This window comes from Clupea harengus, chromosome 21, assembly GCF_900700415.2.
Source record: "Clupea harengus chromosome 21, Ch_v2.0.2, whole genome shotgun sequence".
NCBI lineage: Eukaryota > Metazoa > Chordata > Actinopteri > Clupeiformes > Clupeidae > Clupea > Clupea harengus.
The window spans coordinates 1,121,722-1,131,967 of record NC_045172.1 but is presented as its reverse complement, the minus strand read 5'-3'; the positions used below and the strand labels follow the sequence as shown (position 1 = coordinate 1,131,967).

General features: G+C 45.1%; 1 protein-coding gene across 1 annotated transcript in view; it reads left to right on the top strand.

Moving 5' to 3' along the window:
• iqca1 (IQ motif containing with AAA domain 1) overlaps positions 1-9,205 on the top strand; it is a 29,913-nt gene extending 20,708 nt beyond the window's left edge. Inside the window, exons 14-19 of the mRNA XM_031558147.1 lie at positions 674-781; positions 3,927-4,126; positions 5,164-5,250; positions 7,301-7,478; positions 7,952-8,190; positions 8,532-9,205. Of these exons, the coding sequence (XP_031414007.1) occupies positions 674-781; positions 3,927-4,126; positions 5,164-5,250; positions 7,301-7,478; positions 7,952-8,190; positions 8,532-8,699 (980 nt within the window). The 3' untranslated portion in view covers positions 8,700-9,205. The remainder of the gene's footprint in view (positions 1-673; positions 782-3,926; positions 4,127-5,163; positions 5,251-7,300; positions 7,479-7,951; positions 8,191-8,531) is intronic.
• Positions 9,206-10,246: the final 1,041 nt, after the last annotated feature.

Sequence of the window (10,246 nt, the reverse complement as noted above, 5' to 3'; positions counted from 1 at the left end):
TGATTCAGTTTCACTGCCTGCCCTTTATCCGATCCATTTCACAGCTGAAGAAAAACAGGGGAAAACCAGTGCACACACACACACACACACACACACACACACACACACACACACACACACACACACACAAACAAAACTAACATGCACACCCACTAGTACAAATTATTTTCCCTTGTAGGTTTGACCACAGTTATCCCCTCACTCTTGTCTACTTTGAGTTCAAGGGTGTGAGGTTAACTTATTCATCTTTTCCAGAAACATAGAGCTGAGTGTTTTTCAATTCGTGTCAGGGCAAATTGCCTTTGTTTTCCATAATCCATTTACACACACGCGAACAGGGCGGGGCTTGGTAAATATAGCACCCACAAGAGCCAGCTGTCATTATCTGGCAGGAGAGCACCTAATCAGCCTGGAGCACATCTCTGTGTGCATAAACATGTTAGTCATGGCAGCAGAACCATGGCAACATGACTCATCGCTACCTTCTGGAAAAGACCGTCACTGTCCGCTGTGTAACCTCCTCTTGTTCCAGTTCTTGTTCCTGTTCCTGACCTTCCCTCTGACCCGATCTGTGTTTGTATCTTTCTTTTTCTCCCTCTCTCTCTCTCTCTCTATCCTTTCTCTCTCTCTCTTTCTTTCTGTATGTATGTCTGTCTGTCTGTGTGTCTCTCAGGAGAGTACAGCTACCTGGGCACCACGCTCCGACAGGCCCACATCGAGCCCATGCCCTCCCTCTCAGACGTCCGCCAGCTCATCGCTCTTTACGGGATCCTGCCCCTAGGTGAGCGTCTACGTGGATCCAAATGATTTATTTCCCTTACCCACTTCCTCCACAGCTCAGTGTGATGTCATGACTACGCACAAAGGGGCGGCGTGTTGATTTGGGAAGCTGCCACCAGCCTCGGGCCACTGGTGATGTCTCTGACACCTCACTGACTCTACGCTGCCCTGTGGCCTTTACAACCTCCGTCCTCTGCACTGTGACGTCAGCACTTGGAACACCTGGAGGAGGTCGAACAGTAGACAGTGTAAAGTTCAGTGATGATATCATCAACATCATCACACCAGATAGAATGTGTTTGAGGGCCACCCGTGGCCATGCTCCGGTATGGATGATATTATTCCAGTTGAACTTTAAGACTGTAATGTTGTTGTATGATATTATTCCAGTTGAACTTTAAGACTGTGATGTTGTTGTATGATATTATTCCAGTTGAACGTTAAGACTGTAATGTTGTTGTATGATATTATTCCAGTTGAACGTTAAGACTGTAATGTTGTTTTATGATATTATTCCAGTTGAACTTTAAGACTGTAATGTTGTTTTATGATATTATTCCAGTTGAACTTTAAGACTGTAATGTTGTTTTATAATATTATTCCAGTTTCACTTTAAGACTGTGATGTTGCCTTGATGGAGTTGTAGTGTTAGTGTAGACGAAGAGCACTTCAGACGGCTGGAGATAGTAAGCGCTTCATTTGTCACATGTAAAGTGCGTACCAGAGTGTGTGTGTGATAGCCGCATGGATGTTTAATGAGGAGTGTGTGAGCAGAAGCCAGTGGCCTGCTGACCTGTGCGTAACCTTGGAGAGGGTTCAGTTGGCTCAGTGACACATCTGCCAATCTTCTGCTGTATACAGCCCCATCGCCTGGGCAACCATGGGAGTCAGGTGGCGGGGGGATGCCCTCACCATGTTTAGCACCCTAGTGAGGGTATACTAACCCCTGCGTCTGCTTAGGGTGGATTAACACACTGATCCAACTTGATCCAGGAGGGGATCAAGAGAGAGTTGGCAGCCCCCCACACACACACACACACACACAAACCCTTCTGTCCCCAGGCCACATATCACTCAGCTATTCCCCACCCGACCCCCTGATGTACACACACACACACACACACACACACACACACACACACACACACACACACACAGCTCTTCCACTGTGTCCTCACAGGCGACGGAGAGGTCACTGGTTACACAGGCCGTTCTGTTTAGGAGAGGGAGCTCCGCTGGCGCCTCACACATAATCAGAGTCAGGATGAGCACAGACCTCCGTGAGGGAGAGACAACAGGACAAGAGTTTCAAAACAGAAGAGTCGCCGACATGAGAGACCGTGGGGGACACAACAGAGGCCCAAGGGAATGGGACGTCTTTGTCTCTCTCCCTTTCTCACACGCTCTCCTCTCCTTTTTTGCTCTTTCCTCTTATCATCCTCTCAACAGTGTCTGAAGTTCAAACAAACTCTCTCCTTTCCCTCTGCAGCTACAGCCTAGTGTGGGAGAGTGCTGAAACAGCAGGAAATGGACTTGTAGTCCGGCTCCCTCAGTTGCTCATTCACATCATGTACATGCACACATAGACATATGGACATTCCGATAGATCACTAACAAAACGCAACACAGAGAGCAACACGTTAGCAACGTAGCACCACAGCTACTACCCTCCTGCGAATACCTCCATTGCATCAGAATGTGGTGAACTGGATCAGTCAAACTAGACTAGAAAAGCAATAAACAAAGTGATAAAGTCAATAAGCAAGGCCGTATAACTCAGCAGGAGTCACACAGATCATATGACGTTTATGAGTGAGGATGATAAACATAGAGAGGAGAGGGATGAGAGTGGTTGGATTCCAAGAGCACACTCAAGGAAAACATCAAACCTACTTTACAACATTTCTCTCAAACAAAGGGCCTTTGAGGGCATCTGTGTTGGGAAACACTAACTTGGTCATTTCATTTAGCTTTACTGCATTTGAACACTGTGTGTGTGTGTCTGTGTATGTGTGTGTGTGTGTGTGTGTGTGTGTGTGTGTGTGTGTGTGTGTGTGTGCGTGCGTCTGTGTCTGTGTCTGTGTGTGTGTGTGTGTGTGTGTGTGTGTGTGTGCTGTCAGACAGGCTCAGTTCCTTCTGCTGGTGACATAGTTCACTTCACTTGATGCAAACACTGGGCAGACCAGGATGTTAGGCAGATCTTTTGATTTGTTGACATTGACCATTGAAAGAATCACTGGGCTGAAAAAGAGTTGCTAACAGAGAGCGTTTCCAACACAAACAGTTTGAGTGAATGGTTTTAAAATAGGGCTGTTAGATAGAGCAATATGCTACAGCAGGTGTTTGAACTTTGGTTTGTACTCTCCCTCACAGCTTGGAATTCTTCACTAATGATCCAGAGTTGCCAATGTGTCCACTTATCTCTGAGGTTTTTCTGAGGAACTCCTTGACATGGAGGCCAGGAGAGAAGAGAGACAGCCTTGTGTCCAGTACAGATAATCAGACCAAATCCTCTCCTGCCTTCTCAGTGCTGTATCCGGCCTGTCAGTTTGAGGTGTTGAGAGAGAGGGCAGGTAAGCTTTAAAGGTCAGAGTAGATTGCAGGCCGCTGTTAATCATCAAGTAAAAGAGAGTTATTGTTTTCATTGCGTGAGTGTGTGTGTGTGTGTGTGTGTGTGTGTGTGTGTGTGTGTGTGTGTGTGTGTGTGTGTGTGTGTGTGTGTGTGTGTGTGTGTTGATTGTCCGTGATCCAGTGGTATGAATGCACCTGTGTTTGATGTAGAAGGAACCCAGAGAGGATGTGCACTCACTCTCTCCCTCTCTCTCAGCATTCTGGTCCTGCACGGCACAAACTCTTCACTGCAGTAAACATCAGACGCACAATAGGCCAGTCTTGGCCCAGCCCCAGGGCTAATTAAGCTATTGTTCTGCGCTCCATTCTCATTAATGTGTGTGAAGGGAAGGAGCTGTGGGGGCCCGGGGCCAGCTGCACGTGGGCCCATTCACATCCTCTACAGCAGCAGCAGACTGAAGCAGACGCACCGGATCTGGCCCAGATCAGGGCCGTGTCCCAACCAGAGTCATCATCCAGGAGCTAAACCACCGCCGCTAAACTGAAGCTATTGACGTAGCTTGTCTTCTGTCCAGGTTCCCAGTCTGTCCATGAGAAGGCTCCGCTCATTAGGACCTTGCTGCTGGCTGGCCCTGCAGGGGTGGGAAAGAAGATGCTGGTCCATGCGATGTGCACCGAGACTGGGGCCAACCTCTTCAATCTGTCCCCTGGCAACCTGGCAGGGAAATACCCAGGGAGAATTGGCCTTCAGTACCTCCTGCACATGGTGTTCAAGGTGAGAGGTAGCATTCAGCCTGAGCCTCTCTGTAATCTTTCAAACAGATAATGGGCGAGTCGTCTTGTCCTCTCAAGAACAGGGTAAGAAACAGCAGCATTTCTGATAACAGCCTTGCCAGGCTTGGTACCCTCCTCCAGACTGCTAACCACATGAAAGCTGACAGCCAAGCTGATGGTTAGTAGAGACAAGACATGTGTTTATATCAAGACACGCTGAACCCTGTGGGTATCAGTGTCACGATCACAACAGGAAGATTAACACCATGTACACACATCCAGGCCTAGCAGTGATATTCCCCAAATGCTTTAGAAGCGAGCTGAAACTCTCCCAAATATGAACAGCTGCCCAGATTGGTGGAATGCTGGTGTGTAAGCAGAACTAGATGTGTGTGTGTGTGTGTGTGTGTGTGTGTGTGTGTGTGTGTGTGTGTGTGTGTGTGTGTGTGTGTGTGTGTGTGTGTGTGTGTGTGTGTGTGTGTGTGTGTGTGTGTGTGTGTGTGTGTGTGTGTGTGTGTGTGCACAGAGACGTGGGGGACAGACTCCTGTCTGCCTGGACCCCTTTCCACACAGCTGGTCTTAGCTGTAAACAGGACAGGTCTTACAGTGGCAGGCTTCTCTCAGGCCATTGTGCAGACGGCAAGCTTTCAGCACCTGTCCTAATGCATGCTGGGAAAGGAGCCGTGCCCCGACAGGACTTGTGCTCACAGTAGATGAGAGCCTCACTCCAAACAAAATACCTTCTCTGCGCTGGATCAGAGATTGCCTTCAGTTCAGTTAATTGCAGTGCACTTCAACCATGCACCTACATCTAAATACAAAACCTGAACATGCACAAGCACAAACAGACACAAACAGACCATCATCTTGAGGTAGGAAGTAAATATCATTTTTACTAATGTTGAGTTTACTGTCAACACCTCAAATTGTGTGTTTGTGTGTGTGTGTGTGTGTGTGTGTGTGTGTGTGTGTGTGGTGTGTGTGTGTGTGTGTGTGTGTGTGTGTGTGTGTGATGGTTGTTTTGTTTGTGTCTGGCAGGTGGCCCGGCAGCTGCAGCCATCTGTGGTGTGGATTGGTGATGCGGAGAAAACATTTTACAAGAAAATCCCCAAAATGGAGAAAGAGGTGAGGTGAGGCCCAGCAGCCCAGTGGGACACCACAGAGATCACCTGTCCTTAATACACCTCGTCCTGCACAGAGATCACCTGTCCTTAATACACCTCGTCCTGCACAGAGATCCCCTGTCCTTAATACACCTATAGTCCTGCACAGAGATCCCCTGTCCTTAATACACCTCGTCCTGCACAGAGATCCCCTGTCCTTAATACACCTATAGTCCTGCACAGAGATCCCCTGTCCTTAATACACCTAGTCCTGCACAGAGATCACCTGTCCTTAATACACCTCGTCCTGCACAGAGATCACCTGTCCTTCATACACCTAGTCCTGCACAGAGAACCCCTGTCCTTAATACACCTATAGTCCTGCACAGAGATCCCCTGTCCTTAATACACCTCGTCCTGTACAGAGATCCCCTGTCCTTAATACACCTAGTCCTGCACAGAGATCACCTGTCCTTAATACACCTCGTCCTGCACAGAGATCACCTGTCCTTCATACACCTAGTCCTGCACAGAGAACCCCTGTCCTTAATACACCTCGTCCTGCACAGAGAACCCCTGTCCTTAATACACCTAGTCCTGCACAGAGATCCCCTGTCCTTAATACACCTCGTCCTGTACAGAGATCCCCTGTCCTTAATACACCTCGTCCTACACAGAGATCACCTGTCCTTAATACACCTCGTCCTGCACAGAGAACCCCTGTCCTTAATACACCTCGTCCTGCACAGAGAACCCCTGTCCTTAATACACCTAGTCCTGCACAGAGATCCCCTGTCCTTAATACACCTCGTCCTGTACAGAGATCCCCTGTCCTTAATACACCTCGTCCTACACAGAGATCACCTGTCCTTAATACACCTCGTCCTGCACAGATATCACCTGTCCTTAATACACCTCGTCCTGCACAGAGATCACCTGGCTGCACATTTATATCAACGTGGAGTGAAGGTTAAATAGTTTGGTTGGTGTTATCACCGCTGTTAATCCTATTCAACTGGCAGTACTACCCAGAGCTGTAAAATGTTGCAGACAGTAAGCTTGCTGGAAGAGTGTGATGAACTCACAGTAGTGCTAAAGCCTCTGGGTGTCACTCAAATACTGTGATTAACTCAAACTAATGTTTAAGCCAGGGCTTTAGCTTGGTGTACAGTACCCTTGAACTCTGACTTTGAACGCAGCACGGAGAACTCAACATGACTCAACACCTCCTCTGCTGACAAACATCAGCAAGAGTGGTGTAGCAAATCAAAACAGCATTAGTCACATACCAGCACACGTATGTATGGAGTAGAATCAGTTAATGGTTGCTCTCACCTCAAAACAGTCAGTCAGTCACGTATGATTTTAACCTCTGATAAACGCCATGGTGAGAGAGAGGTATTTCATTTAGCAGTGGTAGAACACGCGATGCAGATAAGGTTCACACCACACTGGAGTTTGTTCCATTTCAGAAGGTTGAGATGAGTGAGTGGTTGGGGCTCTGGCTGTAGGTAGATAGAGGGTTCTTTGAAATGACTCAAAACTATTTAAGTCTATCTTTGCCATCTAGTCACTGTAGGCTCCCAGACCACTGTCACCTATGACCTTTCAATATTCTATATTTTAGGACTAGTACTAATAATTCATTATTTTCTTCGGTGTGACACAGTTGGTTTTGCACTGTTACAAGAAGCAAAATATCTTGAGGGAAAAATATAATCAATCAGACATAAAGTTTAGTAATAATTAAGTAATAGTTTATGCTTTGCCATACACAGACACACACATTTCAGCCATATCCTTCTTCAACATTCTTCAGTAGTTTGCAGTTGTAATTTAAGTTTTTGACTTTTTCCTGTGTATAGGGTTTGCGCTCAGCTACAGCAATATACCAAACACATATTCGTTTCTCCTGTTCTGGGGGAAACCTGGTGGTTATTTAAGGACTTTACTGCACCCTTGTGGATCATAAGTTAACCACATCCAGACCGAGAACAGACAAAGATTATACATCTATCCCGGCGGCCTCTCTGGTCCTTCTTTCTTAGTCTCTGCTTTCTCTCTGACTGCAGATGGAACCTAAGAGACTGAAGAAAGATCTTCCAAAGATGCTGAAGTCCCTGCGACCGGAAGACAGAGTCCTGGTGGTGGGGACGACCAGGCGGCCTTTTGAGGCCGATCTGAAGTCCCTCTGTAAAGTTTACAAGAAGATCATCCTGATCCCCAGGCCAGACTATGCATCTAGACTAGGTGAGAGCTCACTTATTTATTAGTTAGTTGCTAGATGGCACGGATTGTTACCACCATGTTTTCCCAGTATAATCAAAACAATACAACAATGTGAAAATAAATATAATTGAATACAGTATTTCCTTCAAACCAGACATCTCTAGTTAGTGTCATGGTTAGAGTAAGTTCATATTGTTGATTTTATTATTGTGATAATTGTTATTTATATTGCATTCTTATATTTAAATTACTGCTGTTTTTAATATTTTTGTATGTCTTAATTTGTTATTGTTAAAGTTCAACATTTTTAAATATGTTTTGTAAGTCTCTTTGAAGAGAAGGGCGTGCTAAATACATACCGGTAACCATAATCATTAGTCTAATGGAGATAAACCCACCTCTCTCTCTCTCTCTCTCTCTCCCTCTCCTTCTCCCTCTCCCTCTCCCTCTCCCTCTTCCTCTCTCTCTCCCTCTCTCTCTCTCTCTCTCCCCAGTCCTGTGGAGGGACCTGCTGCGGACACGTGGAGCTCAGTTCACCCCTGCGCTGGACCTCAGCTCTCTGGCCAAAGTAACAGATGGCTACACGCAGGGGCACATCCTCCGGGCCGTGAGGACAGTACTAACTACCCGTCGCCTGGGGCAAATGGGCAGGAGGCCCCTGAGTGCCGTGGAGTTCATCCCAGTGCTCGCACGCCAGGACCCTGTTTACAAAGAGGAGGAGGAGGCCTTTAAGGTCAGATACCATCTTTAAATCTAAAGGCCAATATAAATCATGTTTCTTCAGAATATACTTCTAAGAGAAAAGGTCTGCCCAACACAGAAGCAAATAAAGGGCAATGTTAACTTTAACAAAGTTCAAGTTTTTTTTAAAACACTTTTCAGTGTCTTTTACTTCAATTACTGCGAGATTTGTAATCCCACTTTTAGTCCCAGTGCTGGATCTCATTGACTGTGATTGTGACAATTCATTTTTACTGTGCAGTGCTATAGGAATGTTATAATGCCACAACAGAAAGAATACTATAATGCTACATATAAACTAAATGATTGGAGTCTGACTGCTTGTGTTGGCAGGCATGGTACAGTCGCACGCCCCTGGGGAAGAAGAAGCTGAGAGCCACCAAGACTATTGATGAGGAAGGTGACGGGGCCAAAGGCAAAGGAACAAAGGGAAAAGAAAAGAAGAAAAGAAAAGATGCGAAAGGAAAAAAGAAGAAGAGCACAAAGCAGACAGCATCATAGCTGTTGTGTCTTTACAAATCTCTGTTGAGACTGGCATTGCAGTGGTTACTTTGAACACTTTTGTTTGAACTTTGAATACATTGTTAACTTATTTCTTAATTTTTTGACAGATTAATACCCAGTGTGGTCTGGATGGAAATGGAATGAGAATATATTCAGACAAGTTTGAATGTAAACCTGTATAATTCTTTTGTAAAGAAACAGCCCATCATCTTAAAGTAACAGAGATTTCCATTTTCCATTCTTCAGCCACTAGAGAGCAGTAAAATACTGAAGAAGACTTATTGCCATTCCCAGCCTGTGCAGGGTCTGGGCACAAAGGTGAGGGTGAAGTAGGATATCCAGGCAGAAGATGTTAAGTGTGAGGGGGAAGTATGATATCAAGGCAGAAGATGTTAAGTTCAGATTAATTTCACGTTACTTTATATTGTTTTTGACAAATAGAAGCTCTTTGGTTTAGATAAAAAAAATAATTTGAGTTTAGTCAATAAACCCACATAAACGCATACAGTGTGTGCGAAGGCATTTCAGTGCTGTCATTTATTCATTGTTTATTCTCAACATACATTTTATTTGTTTTAGTTTTAGTTGTTGTCATAGTAACTTGGGCATCTCATAAGCCCATATTGCCATATACAATCAGAGGCTGTGCATACTTTTATTCCCTCACTTATGCATTTAGATGTAGTACGCACTTTTCAGTACATTTAGACAAAGGTTTCCACTCTTTCTCTATTTAAATGGAATTACGCAACATATACAGAAACGAGTAGAAACTCATTTGAATTACAGAGAGGCAAACAAGGAGAACTGGAGAGAGTGTAATTGGTTTAAGAAATGCTCAAATCACAACAACATTATTTTGTACTGTTGTAAAGAAAGAGAACAAATAGAAAAAAATAAAACAAATAGATAAACAAATGACATACAGAAAATCACAGAAACACCATAAGAAATAACAATTGAAATAATTCCACAATTTATACAAAAGCAATGATCAAATTCTGCAAAGCTGACCTGAATTACAGCATGCATTTAAACATTTAGCAAGCACCGGCAATAACCAATAAGAGCTGAAGAATACTCTGATATGTCATGTTTACAGCATTAGATGACGTATGGAAACACTTTGCCACAACTGTGAGGCTGTTGAGTCCCTGAACAACCCTATAGATCATAATCATATGGGCAACATGAATGCAATCATCTCTGAACCAGGGAGCTGAAAGGGCAATGGGAATGAAAAGCACCTATCCACAACCAGGAGAAACTCTCTGGTGCTGCGTGTGAGTGTCTTGATGTGTTAGCCCCTTCCCAAATGTCACCGCAGCAAGAACACAACCCGGTCCAGCTCATGTTTAGTCGTGGCCAAAATCAAATGTGCCTTACAAACTGAGGTGGGACTTTCCTGTAATGTAACGGCATCGTGAGTGAAACATTAAAGGCTGATTGCTTCCCGCTGAATGTCACTGACCCTGGAACAGATCCTGCAATCTGTTCCTCAGGGACTCCAAGCGTGGCAGATTTCTGCTTCCAGTCAAACAGCC